General features: G+C 38.9%; 1 protein-coding gene across 1 annotated transcript; it reads left to right on the forward strand.

Moving 5' to 3' along the window:
• The first annotated feature begins 254 nt into the window (after window positions 1–254).
• LOC145228171 (venom factor-like) lies at window positions 255–17337 on the forward strand. Its single transcript, XM_080093173.1, has 42 exons — window positions 255–316; window positions 588–699; window positions 868–951; window positions 1327–1490; window positions 1967–2054; window positions 2401–2544; window positions 2627–2672; window positions 2794–2999; window positions 3060–3192; window positions 3268–3392; window positions 3470–3530; window positions 3590–3684; window positions 3916–4019; window positions 4087–4165; window positions 4780–4974; window positions 5078–5144; window positions 5572–5732; window positions 5861–5984; window positions 6967–7129; window positions 7697–7807; window positions 7979–8064; window positions 8299–8438; window positions 8851–8902; window positions 9368–9537; window positions 9598–9727; window positions 9791–10000; window positions 10200–10284; window positions 10604–10763; window positions 10930–11165; window positions 11571–11695; window positions 11783–11928; window positions 12153–12327; window positions 12770–12915; window positions 13146–13275; window positions 13774–13928; window positions 14275–14396; window positions 14768–14827; window positions 15494–15580; window positions 16242–16339; window positions 16456–16544; window positions 16644–16729; window positions 16992–17337. The coding sequence occupies exons 1-42, from the start codon at window positions 255–257 to the stop codon at window positions 17179–17181; spliced, it is 5202 nt and encodes a 1733-aa protein (XP_079949299.1). The 3' UTR covers window positions 17182–17337.
• Window positions 17338–19019: the final 1682 nt, after the last annotated feature.

Consider the following 19019-nt stretch of genomic DNA (forward strand, 5'->3'; position numbering starts at 1 on the left):
TCGAAGAAAAATTTCCGGCAATAGGGCAATACTTGTTCTTTTTTCATCAAGCCTTCTTAAAAGCCTCATTGTTGCCGGGTTATGAAGATAAACAACTTAGTTGCCGCTGGTCGAAAAGCGTATATTAAATAGGTTTAGGCCAAAATCTGATAAGGTTTAAGCCAAAGGTTGATGCTAAAGGTGGAATAGGTGTCCTGCTGTTTTTATGAAGTTATTGCCAACTTACTTTTCAGCGTAGGTACAAGTACAATGATATGAAACAAATGATGATGATCGCGTTTTTGGTAATTTGTGCAGTCACTAGTGGAGCATTCGGGTGAGTGGACAAGGTCGTTACTAAGCAAACCAGGAATAATAGTTTTTTAGCAAGTAAAATGTTTAAAACCAATATGTAGAAAGTTTTTATCTAACAAATTTGTCGTTCAACTGGTGTAATGCATAACAAAATACTAGTTGTTGTTTCAAGAACTTGTATTTGCTAACGTTTCGCCCACCATAACGGCAGGGCTTCATCAGAGCAATGAATGATGTATTGCGAGCAACAAGCGAAAAAGCGAAAAGTTTTTATCTTACAACTTGTGTTGCAGCCTTGACCACACTATCGTTGGTGCCAAGGAATTTCGTGTTGGTGCAACAAACAATGTCGTACTCAACTTTCACGGATATGCCGGCACTGCCAATGTTGAAGTGTTCCTTCAGGTAGGAAGGATTGGTAAATTAGGCAATACTTGTTATCAAAACGATAAAGTAACAACTTAAATGCTACTTTAATTATTTTTTGTCAATTTTGGAATTTTGTTTATAATCACACCGTCAACGTGTAAACAATTGAGCTTTATTTAAGTACATAACACCGGTGTTTTGTAGACTCTTCCTCGGCGGCTAAATCAATTTCCTGAATCGCTATCAGAGAGGGTTGACGTGACACAGCCATATGAGTTTAACTTACAGGTATTTTGTGCATATCTTGTAAAAGGATTGGCACAGCCCGCAGCCGGTAACACAAGTTTGTGAGACTGCGCAGATGATAAAAAATTTTAGTTATTTATTTGGCTTCCGAAACCAATTCGCTCAAAAACCCCTCCGAAAGCAAATTTCTTTGTTACTAAGTTATAATTTACTGACCAAAAACGGCCAGAAAAAGCGGCGGTTGTGGAAATAAGCATCTGTGAAGCGGCCGCTAATAGAAAAAGTGTACCCCTGTCATATAAAGTGCAAGAGCATCTGCTGCGAAGGTTTGTCGTTCCAACAAAAATCTTTCACTAATCTAAGGCAGGTTTTCACGTTTGCGCGACATAAACATTTTTCATGGCAATTTTACGCAAGATAACTCCAGAAGACTTGGTCGAACCGAATAACGGCGGAAACATGTATGTGGAATTACATGTCAACGTGGACCAATCGAATGAAAACTTTCAGGAAGCTATTCCGGTTCTTCTGAATTTTACCACTGGATACATGTTTGTATCCACCGATCGCCCTGCTTACAGGTATGTTAACACCAAACCTTGCGTGTGCCACACATTGAGCTTATTTCGGGTGGCGCAAAAAGCACGAATACCTATTTAATTTAAAACAATATATCTTCAAAAATGGTGAGGTTTCAGACTATTTGGGTTGTGGTATAAGGTATTATCTTAAAAAATAACAAAAATAACTTTGACTTCTAATCCAAATTATTGTTACTTCCTAACCTTGTCCCTTTTTTTCACGGGGTTCGAACCCAGGACACTCCCGGGGCCGAATCCCGATCAAGGTTTTTTGTGTCTGTATACGGGTCAGGCGCCAGGCCGTTCGGCCAAGTTCCTGCCCAACCCTGTCCCTTTTAGCCGGTAAATTAATATTTTAGCCCTATGAGCCACATACCGGAATATAGCCAAATGCTTGGCTGCCGTGAAGTACACAAATAGTAGCTGTTTACCAAGTGCCCCCAATCACATCACTCTACCATCGAATTATTTTGTAGACCAGGAGACGAAATGAGGATCATTGCCATGCTTACCGATCAAAACCTTATGGACAGTCATGGTGTTGATGTTGATATCATTATCAAAGTAAGTGTCTATAGCTGCAAAGTTCATTATTTTGTCCTGAAAGGCGTCCTTTGGTAAATCAACCAACAATTAACAACATGTAACAGATATGATGGATTGTTTGGTGTGTTTACTGCAAATAAAATTTACATTTTTAGCACCAGCAGACTAGTAAAACAAGCCTAAATTTTCACTTCGTTTTGGTAAGAATCAATAGACATGTACATGGCCACAAGATTCTTTTGCAAAAGCTTGAAAACACTAACATCTTCAGAGAAATTTCTGAATAAAATGCAAACAAATGTTTTCATGTGAATTTCACATTTTGGCAGTACAAAACGACAAGTTACATTTATTTATCCATCAGACGCCGTTTGAAGAAGGTGGTCATGGTAAAATAGGTGTTCTCAAAGCCAAGAAAACAACGGCTGCAGGACATTTTATTATCCATGAATATCAAATCCCACCAGAACCTTTGCTCGGAAAATGGTTTATAGAGGTTTCTGCTCCAGTAAGTTTTGCACAAATATGTTTTTTGCATTAATTTTATTAGAATAACAGCTCCATTTCCCTCGATCTTATGTATAATTTAGGACTTGGGTATCAAAAGCGAAACCACGGTCCTCATCGACAAATACAGTAAGTATTTCTAACGTATGTGAATGTAAATATACATTATTTGATTACAAAATACGACAGTGCCAGGATTTTGTAAGACTTTCAAACTTCAAGCCTGTGTGGCTGTTTTGTTTCTTGACAGCTTTACCAACTTTTAACGTCAAGATCAAAATGGATCAACACTTTATTCTACCTACCACCAATTTTATCAGTGGAACAATAAACGCCGACTACAGTTATGGCAAAAGGGTGACTGGCTCTTACTTCTTGTTTGTAAACCTTGTACGAGGTAGTGAAGTGTCCGAAACTGTGCAGATCTATCGACACCCGTCAAGCTTTACACAAAGGGTAAAGTATTTTCACGCTTCCAAGTTGCAATATGCGATATAAAACTGTATCGTCCTGAAGGCGGGAATTGTCAGCGGCCGCAAACGCTTTGAGATCAGCACAGAAGTAATAACCGAAGCTCTGGGTGAAGATGAAACCATGGAAGATCTTGTAGCTGAAGGCGCTTCCCTTACTGTGGAAGTCGCCGTTACCGGTGAGTACCCATGCAATTAGTGAGTGCCAAACGCTGACTTTATTTGATCTGGCGATAACCACACAACCTCTGCAGGTGGCGCTGAGAGCATATACGAGAGCGACATTGTTTCCGACATCAGATTTACGAGTTCGCCTTACCTAATAGTCACTGACCGCAGCTCGCGATATTTCAACCCAGGAATTGTGTATGAAGTAAAGGTAAGTAGACCTGGCATGTAAAAACACACCATTTATAATTTGTTGAGAACAAAGAACCCACTTTGACACTTTTATAGGCTAACGTTCTAGACTCTGTTACCAGAAAACCAATCAATGACGTTCCAGTGGCCGTTACAGGTACAGGTAGATTTTTCATGATTCCAAATTGGTTGTTAGTAATGTTACTTTATTTTAAGTCGGTGATGTTGTAAAAAGATCCAATTCGGATGAGCGGGGTGAGATTGTGGCCAGTTTTGATCGAACCAGCGACGCACAGGAACTGCAAATCACGGTAAGTAAACTGTCCAGAAAATTACTAATTTCCTGCCGTTAGACATTTGTTGTGTTGACCAGTTGGTTTACCTTTGACCATACGACCACGACCACACCTTTTATTATTCGATAACATTTGATCCAAAATACCGTTAATTTTACAAGAATGCAAAGATTACTAGCGCCAGTTGTGCAAGCCAAAGGTCCATAAACATGCTTTCATTGTAATTGGCATGAATATGTTTGGCAGTTGACAACAGCAAAGGAAGGACTTCAAGCGGAAGATCAGTATAGCACCACTTACACAGCACTCAGGCACCAGGCAGGAGCACTGATGTCAATCAGTGTTGACACGTGAGTTCGCAGGGCTCACTTGTTTGCCAGTTTAAAGCATTGCTACATATTCTTTGCTTGTTCTCAGACACGGTGTTGTTGGACGGATGATGAACGCTGTGTTTCGCTTCGAACCAGACGATGTAAGCGGCGACATCCGATACTACGTAAGTTTGCATGTTTGTTTAAAGTTTTTTACTCATTTCTGTGTTCTTGGTGTGATTTTAAGTCGATGGCTATAACTTAATGATGCAGTCGAGATCAGTAAATTTTCGGAAGCTGTCAATGGGCGCAAAATGCGAACCAGATTTGTCCATAAAAACAACCATTGCAATCTTAGGCATGTTTTTATCACCTAGACCCGTTTTTACTAGGGCACTATAGCAAAGCAAAACAAATTGTGACACTACAAGAAAGAACCATATGATATATATAATATATATATCTATGTATACATTCGCTAATCTGGCATCTTCGATTCCATCAATAAAAATAGATTGCAAAGACGAATTTTTGTGGCATAGACTACGGCAGTGGTTCTCAAACTTTTTGTTGTTGCGACGCCTCTGAAAAAGTTTTCTGGACTTGCGACGCACCAGCAAATAAAAGTTAATGATGAAACTTATTAAAGTTGTGTTTATTGATACAACCACAAAAAGCCACGAAAAGGAACCATTCTGCGACGCCTTTGGAAAATTGAAACGACGCACCAGGGCGTCGCGACGCACAGTTTGAGAACTACTGGACTACGGGATCAAATAAAAAACGAGTTTTTTTTCAGATTGTTTCCAAGGGTCAAGTCGTTTCCATTGGTTTAATACCAATAGATCCAGGACACCGCGGAGATAAGACGCATGATATTCCTATTACACATCAAATGGTTCCTTCCGCCCGCTTGGTTGCGTACTACATGCGCGGCAATGAGCTTGTTTCCAACTCAGTGTGGTTTGATGTCAACGACGTGTGTGGTGGAGAGGCAAGTACAACTTGTTGACTGTTACTGTGGACGAATATCATGAAAGGATTGTGTTTGCCTTGTTTCGTGAGCTACTGCTTTAACTGTGTACACTTTTTCAAAGGAACTTACAGTTACAACATCTGTGAGCGAGGCGCGACCTGGAGACGACATAACAATCAATGTGCGAGGTTAGTTATAGTTAGTCCTATAAAAATAATATTTATGGGTTTGCGAAGAGGCCTAAGGTGAAAAACAATCCAATGCACTTGCTTCTTTGCCTATCAGAATGTTTACACGTTAAAATCTCACCCGGCCCATTGGAGGCGTAACACTGAGCCTGGTTGTCTCTAAGTATTACACTTTTACAGGTAAAGCAATAATGTTAGCCTGCGGTGGGATTCGAACCCACGACAGTAGCCTTTCCGGGACTCGCGCTCTACAAACTAAGATACTGGCCGATGAGCCTGTTAAAAAGTCGAATCACAAGCAATGTTGTCTGCCTCGTTAATTATGTTTATTTAAAGAGTTTTTCGAAAAACACAAACTCACTTTTAACTTGATTTGTAAAGAGCTGTCCGTTTACCTAACAAGTCTTCAAACCACCTTTTTACAAAGGCAATCCGAACGCGCTATTTCATTTATCGGCGGTGGATCGCGCAGCTTACTTTGTGTACAACGGCAGTCGTCTGACGCGCGATGTGATGTGGAACAAAATGCAGCAGTACGACAGCGCTTGTTCGCGTGAGGGCGGAAGCAACAACAAAGACGTTTTCGAGGTATTGCTGATCGGAAACATACTTGCAATTTGCCTGTATGCATTTTAGTTGGCCACACTGTAAATTCAAATCAGGTTTCTGACAATGACTATTTTAGAGCTGTGACTACAATTTTTACATGATTTCAGGAAGCTGGACTGTTTATTGTTAACAACGCCCTTCGTCCCATATTATACGATCAACCAGTTTGCCCACAACCCGTACCGCGACGAAAGCGGCAGGTGGATGTGATGGTAGCTGAAACAACCAGAGGTAAGAAGCCAACATAATACATTTATTATATTGGAGCCCGACCTGGCCGGAATCCGATTTGTTTTTGAGAAGCCCGTTTAGGCCCGAAAGTTTGATTGACAGACCTATACATTAAGCCCTAGAAAAGACCAAGACAACAAACACAATAGACAATAGTAGACAATCAGTTTTGAACAAGGCGTTTTAGGGCTGTTTGACATTAGGTAAGTCCAGCAACTAGCTACTAAGCTCGTTAAATTTATTTAAAAAATACTGACACAGAGTGTCAGCCCGAAGCATGCCCGTTTTTTGAAGAAATCTAAGCCCGAAAAGCCCGGCCCGACTTATAGCTATGCCATGTACTACATTTGGCCACGTGCACATTGTATTTCTTATTGCCACTGTGGTGCGCAGCTATTCTCTTGTGTTGAACTTACAGATTTAGCATTCCCTCATTGTGCCTTTGGGGCTTTGTCTTGCACTGATTGGCGTAGAACGCGCTTCTTTGCAATTAAGCAGGCACAAAAGGATCATGTTTAAAGAGTCAGGCTTTCTTAGGTTTGCTTGAGATTGGTGTTGGCTGTTGGTCACATCAACTGTTTGCGCCATGTTTTGCCGTTTTACTATTTTATTGTTCAATTTGTGATACTTTTAGCTTTTCGAGTTATAACGGTGTTGAAGGAGCCCTTTTCAAGGATTTTTACCTCAACAGTTTTGACCATATCGAATAGGCCGAAGTTAATGCTTTATAAACTAGGATAGCATTTAGGTACACTATTCACGGTTTTGAATAATTTGAGCAAAAAAATCAGAGACAGTATTTGTATCTTCAGTCATATTCAGTTTGCCAGAACAAAAGTAATTTTAGAAATGTAGTCATGTTTTATACACAAATACTGGCTCTGATTTTTATGCTTGGGATAGCATTGCTTCACTAACTGTTATACACCATTAATCTTATACTGTTACAATAATTCAGTAACACAAGTAAGCTCTGTTTCAGGTCGCCAAACGTTTTTAGCAGACTGCGAAAGAAACGGTAGAGACACCGAAAGTGACGAATTATGTTTGAGACGAAAGTATCGTGTTTGGATCAACACCCAGGATTTGGAATGTGTTCGACTATTTGCTCAGGCGTGTCGGCAAGAGATGGCGCGGAAACGAAGGTAAATATACTAACTGTAATACATGTTATGTAAGCAAAAGCAGCCCAAGACTTTATAAACCATTTGTCCTTGATTGTATTTTTTGAAAATAACTTTTAAACAAGAAAAAGATTGATATAACAATACATAGAAAACATTGCCTGCTGAAAATCACCTTTACCAAGCAGTTTGCTTATAATATCCAGTGGGAAATTTGCTGGCTACTGCTTTATATGTGCTACTGCTAATTTGGGTACACAAAAAGGAATAGTTTAAAGTGAAATCAACTCTTTACAGTCGCAGTATTCCGGTGATTACTGTTCTCTACATCAACATAATCCAAAACCCACTGTACAAACCCCTAGGCCCAAAAAATCATAATTTTGTTTGTCCTACTAGGGTTTTGTACACCACATTAGTTTTGGATTATTTGTGTACACAATGCACGGGTTTAAATACAATCAGCAAAAAAACACAACCCAATTATTTTGTGCAAATCATCCTTATCGTTATAAGCATATGATGCTTTACACACAAATATTGGCTTTTTTGCTTTAACTATACCGCCAATTTGCTTTGGTTTTCTAGAGGTAGATTTGGAAGATCGAACAGCGCTGAAAAAGTTGGTGAAGCGCAGGATCGTAAGAAGCAAAGAACAAACTTTGAAGAAAATTGGTTGTTTATTACCAGGAGTTTAAAGTAAGTGTTTGTATTTAAGGTGAGATTGAATAATGTTTTTTACAAAAATTTTATAACGACGATGTCACGTGAAAAATATGTCGGAATTGTTTTGATATTTTGAAAGATTAAACCTCCTTAGCCAATCGATCTTGACTTAAACAGACACCAATTGTAAAAGCATATGTTTAGCAATGACGGTGGGTGGTCAGATACCAGGCCTGTACCAGGAAGTATCAGCACCTTTGAGTTCAACGCCTTCAGTTCCAGCAGTCAAGGTGAGAACTGTTATGTTTTGGTTTGTCGTAGCTAGAACCAGAAGGTTGTTATGCTGCTTGATAAGTCGTTGCTTGTTTCAGTTTTTTACTTAGCAAACTGCATTTGTCTTTCAAAAATTACAAAAAAATGTTTGTTTGTGGTGTTTCCCTATTCTGCCCCATACAATTTTTTGTTGTTGCTTCTTTTCTGTTCATATTTTAGAATAAAAAATAACTGGTTAATTTTTTTTGTAGGCTTTTGTGTTGCCAAACCAGCCAACTTTCTTGTGTTTAAAAAGATCTTCATCCAGCTTTATCTTCCTTACTCTGTTCGGCTAATGGAACAAGCCAGCATTCGTTATTCAGTATTTAATTACAACCCGAATGAAATTGAGGTAAACCATATAGGACACTTATTGTAAACGTTTTAGGAGCACGAAGCAACAAATCAGGGGTACTATAACACTAACACAAAGGCTTGTTCATGACAATTTGTTAAAAAGTAAAGTTTTAGTTTGGTGAAAGAAATTTATTGAATAAAGCACATAACACCACCGAATACGGAAATGGATGACGATTTTACTTTAGTAACTTAATATTAATAATACAATAAGATTTTTATCTGTCATTGGAGACACGGGGGTAAAAAAAATCCGAAAACTTAAGGGGTATGCATAAATGTTTGAAAGCACTGATGTAAGAGTTGTCAACAGGGTTACAGTTAAGTGGTGCGGGTCGGGACTCCAATTTCAGGCACGTTTGAAACTCTGGCGCAACAACCATCACGTTTGGGTTCATTATATTTAGGCGAGAGTTCAACTGAGACACTCCGAAGACTTATGTTCACAATTCTCTTCAAGTAAGTTAGCCATGTTTAACTTAACGATTGCCCTAAACATGTTAGAGTACACTTAATTCGTCGTATTATAGAGAAACAATTCCTGTTTAACTATAGACCTCGGTTAATTCGGACCAGTTTGGACCCAAACATTTGTCCACATTATAGGCGAGGATCCGAATAAAACGGTGTCGGTTAGTTCAAGCCTTTCACATTTCCAATTTTTTGTATGTTAAGTTTTGTCCGAATAATATGAAGATCTGATAAAACAAGTCAAGATTTAAGTGAGTTTTAAAGCAGTTGGTTTTAAAACGTCTGGAACTGATTTAACATATTAATAATTGAAAACAGCGCCTCAATCGACTAAAATTGTGCAAAAGGTTTTGGCAAACCGAAACTTAATGCAGCACTGCTTAGGCAAATGATACATGGTTACGGACAAAAATGGTTTCGTATCTAACAGAATGCATTCCTAACAATAAACAGAAACAATGAACACGATTGCCACATTACGAGTACCGGGCAATTCCGCCAAATCTTCCTATTTCACCGTGATGCCCATCAAAATTCCGGCTGACCCAAAAGGTGCCAGCATAGAAATGGCTGCTGACTCAGCGGCGGGAAATGACTTTCTTGTGAAGTATTTGCTAATTGAGGTACGGCTTTGGTTTATCACTTGAATATTTTTTTTTACTTTTGGATTTTTTTGCATACAGCCAAGCGGTCTTTTAAACGAAAGCTCAAAGACTTTTGTTCTCACTCCTCCTCAGAACATAGCCTTTAGCTTTTTAGTCCCAAACGACGGTTTTGAACCTAATACTCGAAAGTGTTGGATCTATGCATATGGTGAGAAGGCATGAAATACCTCTTAATCATACAAAGCCGTTCAACATAAATTTATGTTTCAAGCCAACGTTCTTGGGCCTATTGCGACACCAGACCCGATCACCAACAGATACAACAACCTGCAGAACTTGATTCGTCAACCAGCAGGCTGTGGGGAGCAGAATATGATTAGAACAGCTCCTATTGTTTTCATTCATAAATATCGACTGGCCACAGGTCAGGTGTTAACAGGCGGCCCAGAAGAGCAGCAAGTGATTGACTACATTCGGCAAGGTGAACTCCTTAACTTGGTTGGTCTTAAGCTAGAAACTATACATAAAGACGAGTGTACAAAATTTACAGGAAATATAATTTCACAATCGATAACCAAATGTGTTCCGCTTTAAGGTTGGGCAAGGTGGGTAATTAAACTGAACACAACACATTAAAAAGTATCTGACATGACTACGGCATCAAATTGAAATGCTTTTAGGTTGGGCAATTGAGCTTCAATGGCGATCAGACAGTGTAGGAAAGAGAGCCTGGGCTGTGTGGAACGGTGTGCCGCCAAGCGTTTGGTAAGTAATTGGGACTTTTCAAACTAATTAGAAATGATGGAAACATCAAAATTTTATGCTCTGAAAATGTTTGAGTCCAAATAGGCTTATAAGTATAATAATCATTTTAACAACATGAAGTCCGTTTTGCTACATTTTCATTGGTAGTTATGAACAGAGAAGTAAGAATGTTGGAACAGTTCAGTTGTATAAAGCAGATCTCCTAAAAGTTAATTTTTTATCAAACGATTTATTTGCGCTATTTTATATCAGAAACTTTTTTTAGTATTTCCACTAATAATGAAAGTAAAAATAATTTCTTTCTAAAATAAATTCTTAGGTTGAACGCTTTTGTGGACCGAGTGTTCGTGGAGGCTCGAGACATAATGGTAGATCTCGATCCAGCACCCATTTGCTCGTCGCTGGTTTGGTTAATGGAACAGCAAAAGCAAGATGGCAGATTTGTGGAAAGCTACCCTGTTAGGCACCAAGAAATGGACGTATGTTATCAAAGCTTTAGCTGCACTGTTTACCATATTTATACACAGCACATTTTCAATTTTCGTTACATTGACACCTGGTTGTTGGTTGAGCGTTTTAAAGGGTAGATAAACTACAATATAACGGATAGATCAAGTTCATTGGCATGTTAAATTTGCTTTGCAGGGTTTAGTTCAAGGTGACATTGCGATGACGGCTTACGTGACTGTGACGCTTGGCATGGCTGGCCGGGCTTGTCCACACCTGGCAAGGAATCTTAATGAGGCGAAAGACAATGCCTTACGTTTCCTGGACGACCAATCGACCGCTATGATGAATAACGCATACGTAACAGCTGTGACGGCGTACGGACTTGCAATGAACGAGGGTTATGAAAATCTTGCACGCGCATGGAACAACAGGTAAAATGGCCATTTGGAGGTTGACACTGAAAAGTGGCGTTTTTGCTTTCGACCCAACAGAAATCAACCATATTTTTATGTTGTGCCCAAGTAATGAACCAATGAAGTTCTTAAACAATATATCCATACGCAGGTTTTTTTTAAGGTTTGGTTTGGGTGACCGCTAAGTAGTTTTAAGAGACTGCAAGTGTTCATTTAAATACCAAAAAATAGCCATATTTGCAAAAAAATAGCCATAAGTCCAAATTTTGGGAAACCGCTGGAGAAATTTGGGGGACCGTTTCGGTCCCCCAAAACACCTTAAAAAAAACACTGCCCATACGTATGTTCAAAATGTTCTGTCCTCCTCATTTTATACATGATATTTCAAACGAACGTTCTGTTATTACCTATCTTTTTACCTAGATTGCGTGGCTTGTGCACTGAAACTGCACAGCATATTTACTGCCAAAGCGCCGGCGGCCAAGCGGGGAGAGTTGAAACAACTTCTTACGCTCTCCTGGCCCAGATCGCCCTTGTTTCCGATGTCGGTGGGTGTTTGTGAGATTTTTGTGAGATTTAGTGAAAAAGACAACCTAGTCTACACAAACAAATTCCTGGTTTTGTTTTTTTGTCAGCAACCGAGGATGAGATGTTACGGGTTCGTAAGATGGCTCTCTGGCTAATTGAGCAACGAAACAGTTTTGGTGGATCACAAACTACTCAAGACACAGTGATGGCTCTGCAAGCCTCTGCCGAATACATGAAGTGGATTCACACGATCGTGAGTTACAAAAGTGTATAAATCAGTATGTACTTGGCGACTATGTTACCTGACTTATCAGTCAATTACTTCCTGCAGGCAATGTATGCTTCGATGTACATGTGCAACAAGTAAAGCTTTGCGGAAAATAAATTATTGCTTTCCACAGAATATATTAACTGACGAATAATTCAATGTAACTGAAACTTAACTTCCGTATAAAGGAACATCAATTTTTTGTAAAGAACGCAGAACCTCCGCCAACTAATATGAACGTCACATTCTCGTCTATGTTTCATGGAGCTGACTGGCAAAACCAACCTGTGAAGATTGCATTGGACGAGTCAAATGAAGCTGTGCGTCATGAACTCGAGGTTCCAAATAACGTCATAGGCATGCCGGTTGATGTTAACATTGAAGGTGCGTGGCTGTTAGACTACAACTTCAATCAGCGTGAATTTATGCGCTTTTTTACCATATTGTTTTCGTTTTTGAAATCCGCATTGCATTAAAACAGTCTTTCTCAACCTTATACACCAATTGCATACCACCTGACAACTTCCTAAACCTTGCCACCTAAACTCTGTTTAATGGATATAATCTAAGATAGGCTTGTATTCATGATTTGAGGCAATGTTAAACCCCACAGAACCAAAATAAGGACGAAACACAACCATTCTGTACTAATAGCCAGGTAGATAAACTTTTGTTTTCATGTCAAACGCGTAGGGTACGACTTCGCGTGACGTCATAAATGATTCGGTTGATTCGGCCAAAACCGCCGAATATTCGGTTTCGGCCGAATCGAAATTTCGCCGATTTAGTCCATCATTAATTTAAACCTTGCCTCGTTTTTGTCCAGGCGTTGGAGAAGCATCAATGTCGTACAGGTGCACATGGAGAGAAAACGTTGATGGCAAGAACTGCCAGTTCGAAATCACCGTTACGACCAAAGTGATCCGCGATCCCCAGGACGTGGACGATCCTCAAACATATCTTAAACTAAAAGTAATCATAAAAAGTTATTTAAATGCAAAATACAAACTTTGTTAAATACAGTTTAAGTTTTATTAGGTAATAGAGATACGGTCAGGGAAAAATTTAGGTCGTTTACGATTTGTATATGTGCGTAGTTTGGTTGTGTGTCAAATCCATTTTGTTGGTGTAACAGATATTTTTGTTTTAAAGAAAGTTGAACCATATTTCAACTCATTGATTTGATGCTTTACTATCCACAGATCAACATTCAAAAACCGGAAAGTCCTAAAGCCAACATGTCCATCGTTGATGTAGGATTAATATCAGGTTTTGTCCCGGTTCGGCAAAGTATTGATAATTTGGAAAAAAACAACCGCGTGGACGGTACTGGTACGCAAAAAGTAGTGTTACAACATGCATGATTTTTTACTCAGTTTATGTGAAACCAAAAAGTTAGGTCCCATTTACTCAACAGGTAAATTACAGTAGAAACATGCTGTTCCGGTTTTGTTCGCTCTCACGTAGTTTCTATATTAGGGTTGCTACACCTGAAGGGACCAAATTCCGACAATTTTAATACATACCTTTCTTGAAACTAAACTGGCGACGTGTTGCGTGTTATACAATCGTGTATCAAAAACCGCACAGACAACAATAAACGTAAACAGCTTTAAATACACTTGTGCGCCGAAATAAGGAAGAAATCAGTCGGTTTAGAATGGTAACGTGATGGGGCATTGCCACCCTGGTTTGAATCACCATATCAAGGAAATTTTGGCCACCTTTAGAACTTGTAGTTTACTAAATACCGAATTCCGGACATTGGGCGTGTGATTTAAATTAGTTTTGCATTCTTAAATTAGATTTTACAAGTCTATTCTCCTTTAGTTGACAGATACGAAGTCACCGACAACTCGGTTAAATTCTACTTAAGTGAAATCAACCAGAACGACACTGTATTGAGCTTTAAACTGAGACAAGAAAGTGTCATAAAAAACCCGCAACCCGTTGCTGTGAAAGTCTACGATTACTACAATCCCGAGGTAAAATAATTGCAAAACCTATGATTTGCTCAAATTTATCATAATGTGAACATGCAATATTTTCTAAACGCATTTAACTGTATCAACTATCTTATGTTATTTTTTTCATCCGAAAAAAAAGGTATTTTTTGTGAAGTGTCGTTAGCAAACAAAAGCACATGGAAAGTTTCTAGTTCGTGGTAAATTCCGTGAACACGTATAGGCGATTTTTTAAAACTTCAACACGGTTTAAAACCTTTGCAAGCGCTTGCAAGTCATTATGTTTTACCTGTATTAGCAGCAGCAAACAGTTCAAGACTGATTTAGGCACTGCGTCTACCTTTACGAAGTTAACTTTTGCACGCAGATTTCATGTTCAAAATTTTACGCGTTGGACGATCGTGTCGAACTTCGAGTAGCTTGCAACAACGCTGCAGAAAGGTCGCAACGGATTTGCAAATGTGCGGAAGGAGGATGTCCAAAGTGCAGGTAACAATGGGGAGTGATCATTTCGTACAAGAGGTCATTTCGTATAAGAGCCTCCAAACTTTTTTCGCTACCGTCGTAAATAGCGCTGGCCGCATGGTTTTTATGCCCTAGCGCTGTCTTTCCAAACTTACTCCGAAAGTACATAAACTGTAATGGAAGCCAAACCAGTTTAAGCATAAAAAGAACCGAATTCAATAGGCGCTGCCTGCCACGTCAAGACAGGAGCGTAGTCGTTTTTATTGGTATTCTTTGATAATAAGTATTTTTTATGAATACTTTTTGGGTTTCCCTCTGCATTAGCCCAGTCAATATAAAAAACACATTTTTCAACTAGTTATGAGTTTATATTAAATTTGTAAACTGGGTATTAGGACTCGTGAAGAAGTCGCAACGGACTCAAAGTGCATCATACTTCCAGTTGCTAATAACAGGTACAGATTGTTTATTATCATACACCTGCAAATGTTTGCAAGGCTTTTCAACATGTGAAATTGCCACATCAATTTGTTACACGTAACATACTTATGTACACAATTCATATTTCCTAACTAGAAACAAACAAGCCAAATATTTGTGTAAAACATAACGTTTCGGTAGCAACTTATTCTCAAAACCTACGCGATCCTGGCAAACCGCTCAAAACGACTGAAATGTTTTACCGATTTATTTTAAGTTACCAAAATCGGGATATTTCGACCCAAAATTCAGATGCAATTTTTAAGGTTTTGCCGCAATTTTTTGTATTTTGAAATTCTGCATGCTCAACTTAGTACAGATGTGAAAGTTCACCGTTCTACCTGTTCTATAACAAAAGATATGCGATGTTTTTTGTGTGCACTGAAGCCGTTTTGCGCGGTTTGTCAAGATCGCGTAGGTATTCTCAAATGAATGAATGTAAGAACCAGTAAAAGCAATAAAAAATGCGCGAATAAACTCGAATGCCAGTTAAAAAAATAATCCAAAACCCAGTGTATAAACCTATGTTTAGAATCAACCGTTGTATATAGTATTTTCACAGTTCCTGTGAGCGAATACAACACTGTTATAAAAGCGATAAAATATTGGCAGTTAAAAACGAACGTTTTCTGAGTTTTTAGGAAAAGACGCTGCGCTGATTGGGAGGAAACTTGCATGAGAGATCCGAAAGTTGGTTGTCATGACTCTGTGGTCAAGGCTTGCGAAAGGCTAGTATTGTATTACTTTATACCAGGGGTGGGGAACCTGCGGCCTTTTAGGGCACTAAGTGCAGCTTTCGACGTCAGAATAAATTTTAGGATGTTGATATTTCAAACTGCACCAGGCGCTGAAAAATAGACAGAAACAGCCAAATGGTCCCGTTGTGGTACACGAAGCGATTTCCGTAGGTTCTACAATGCTACTTGTCTTGTAATTGTTTACGCATAATCGAATGTCTTAAACACGTCTGTGATGTCACAAGCTGGCCTTAGATCATCGATATTTGCAAACAAGCGAGTTTCTAGGTTAAATAAATCCTGAATGTTGTGTTGAAGGGGCAAATGTAGTGAGGAATAGTATTTAAGTCCTACAACTCTACGAGGGAATAACAAAACGACCATTCTGTAAGTCAAAAAGATTGAACACCACTGTCCTCGGCCTGGGAAATAGTCTATGCGGCCTAAACGAATGTAAATAAACCGTTTGGTGGCCTTTATAAACAAAAAGGTTCCCCGCCCCTGCTTTATACTGTACGCTTTTTTTCTGTTTTTTTTTTTCACACAAACTCTTGTTTGACAAAAAAAAACTCTTTCGTAATTATTTTTTGATTTCTTTTTCAATTTCACACAATTAAACAAAATGTTAACTTATTTATTTCTGCTTTTAAAGGAGTTACTTATTTTATGTGACTGTGACTGAGGTACGAAAAAACCAACCACCAAACTTCGTCGAATTTGATGCAAATGTTCTGCATAATCCCAAAAAGGGTAAAGTTTCATTCCATTCTTGTTGTGTTGTGTTAACAACCGCTCCCATACTCTCTTTAGTTTGTTTTCTAACTCAACTGATGCCGTGTCGATAGAAAATATTTTTTATTTGCTAGGTTTGGACCTAACAAAAGGCAAAAAGACTTTCCGAATGAGATTTGATTGCTTTGAAAATTGCCGCGATGAAGCACTCACCAAGCAACCGGTTAGTCTACATTACTAATGTGCATTGTGATGTTCTTAATCATCATCAATATCCTGAAAACTTTTATTCGTTGAGGAAAATATTTAAACTTTTTTTCAGAATATAGATGTGATCAAAGAAGGTCGCAACCTAATTATTTATGGAAACGAGCCGCAGAGAGCAACTAACCCGGACGGCTCGCCCTCGTAAGTGTTATAAAGGATAAGTAGCTTGAAGAAAAAGTTAACCAAAATAGACTACAATTAAAGCTAAAATAATCAGTTTTAACCGGTGTGTAGTCAGTTTGGAGTTGTAAGCGAAGCCCAATTTTGGCCCTTAAAAAAACGGAAAAGCCCGTCCTGACTCACAGCTCTGAATCAGTGTACTGTGGCACAAAGGTTATTTTATATTTATTATACACAACGAAAGGACTTCATTTTCGTCAATGTAAAACTGATGTTTTTTTAGTTACTTATACGTCTTGGATGAGACTTCCATTATTGAAGTTGCGCAGGCTGGTAAAAAATGCACAAAACTTCAGAAAGAAGAATGCGAATCAGCTGCTGCCATACTAAATAATGCTAAAAAATGCCTGCGCAAGCGAGTGTGCTTGCTGCATGAGAATCTAAGGAAGATGGTTGGTCGTGGATGTGGCTAATATCGCTAAAAGACGCAAAAAACAGTTTCATACCTTGTAATCAAACGTATTCTCATCCTGCTACTCTAATCATCTTTTGGACGATGTATTTAGATTCGATGAACTGTCTAATTATACGCTTGTGTCCTAATCCGCCAAATACATGAAACTTATGTATATGATTTGTTGAGGCATAAATACATAACTAGGACTCATATACAAATCATAGTACGCCAGGTATATTGAAGGCGTCATACCGAATTAGCCGTTCAAGCAGCAAACGAGGTAGGCAACGATGGGTTCAGCTGGTAGAGGGCGTGTCCGGGTAAGGTTCATGTTTTGGGTTCGAATCCCACCGCAGGCCAGACGCTTCTAACTAGTGATGCACCGAAGTTTCGGTTGGCCGAAACATTTCGGCCGAATACGCTGTTTTTCGATGTTTCGGTTTCGGCCCGAACTTTTTTGAAAATTCGGCCGAAACCGAACTTTTTGATTGCATAGAATTAATGCCCAAACTAGCATTTTCACCTGTACAAAACGTCATAAATTAACTAATTGTTGTAAGTTATCTATAAAATACGAGCCACTTTGTCTGCAAAATATTGCACGTTTAGTAAAGCTTCCAGATGGTGTAAGTGATTTTGATTTGTCATAATTCACTTCACTCGCATCAACGACACAAGGTTCAGTTGAAAACATCCATAGAACAGGATTTTAGGTTCGGCCTGATTCGGCCGAAATTATTCGGCCTCGTGGCCAAATATTCGGTTTCGGCCCGAACGTTTTTAGGCGGGTTCGGTGCATCACTACTTCTAACCTACTCCTTGCCGTATGTGAATGCTTGGTGACCAGCTGATAAGCCTGGCGTATACTATGATTTGTACGTGATTTGTGTACGGATGTGCGTAGGCGATCAAAAAGACATTCCTTCACTACTGTACTATAAATAAATAAAACCGATGCTGCAGTAGACCAAGCAATAGAGAGTTTGCTGCTTTAATAAACAATTGTGATAAATGAGAGTGACCTCATGTCAAAACAAGAAAACTTGGTAAAAAGATTATCAACGTCAAAATCGATCACGCTCACTCTCTTCACTATCTTGCATCAGTTAAAATGTTGTTTGTAAGTTTTGCTTTTTTACCGGTCACAAATCATAATTTATCATGTCACACATTTTGGCGCCGACAAACGCGTTTGGATAAATGCACTTTTGAGTTGAGTTTACTTTATTTCGCTTGGAAAAGCACATATAGCGTCACAGCGTCACAGTGGCACTGAACAATCACCAAGCCGAAATAAGTTGCACAACGTTGAAACGTTATGAGGCGCAAAGTAGTAAATGGCACAATTGCTGGATCATGATTAAAGGCGCTGCAGCTGTACCGTATTATAAAGCGTTATGGTGCGGAAGATCACCAGTGAGTGAGTTTGGCGCACTGTGAATATAGCACGACTAGGGGTACAAAGTGGAACCAGGGTGTTAGGAAAGAGGGTGAAATACACACACACACACGAAATGACCTTCCACAAGATTAGTTTACTTTAAACTACGTTATAGTTTTTGTTTAATTAAAAAAACGGCATTATTTTAGTTTCGATCAAATCATGAATAAAAAAGGAAGAAAAGTTAAAGCCATTTTTAAACAGCAATAAAAGGATTATGTATTGAAGTATTAAACGAAAAAAGAAAAAGAAAAACAAACATATAAAAACAAACAAAAAAGCAAAAATGTCGAGTAACTAGATGTACTTGAAATAGAAGTCGTCAGCGCAGATTTCTCCAACGCATGACGCAAGACTTTTATGCGGTTATGCGATACTTTTATGTAATTTCGACGGGTTAGACCCAAGTTCCA

This window comes from Phallusia mammillata, chromosome 5, assembly GCF_965637545.1.
Source record: "Phallusia mammillata chromosome 5, kaPhaMamm4.hap1.1, whole genome shotgun sequence".
Lineage (NCBI taxonomy): Eukaryota > Metazoa > Chordata > Ascidiacea > Phlebobranchia > Ascidiidae > Phallusia > Phallusia mammillata.

Bases quoted from the DNA above. Each gene is read 5' to 3' on its own strand.
- LOC145228171 (XM_080093173.1), top strand. From the start codon at position 255: ATGAAACAAATGATGATGATCGCGTTTTTGGTAATTTGTGCAGTCACT. The intron at 11,696-11,782 runs GTGGGTGTTTGT...TTTTTTTGTCAG, and splicing joins CGCCCTTGTTTCCGATGTCG to CAACCGAGGATGAGATGTTA. The intron at 12,328-12,769 runs GTGCGTGGCTGT...GTTTTTGTCCAG, and splicing joins GGTTGATGTTAACATTGAAG to GCGTTGGAGAAGCATCAATG.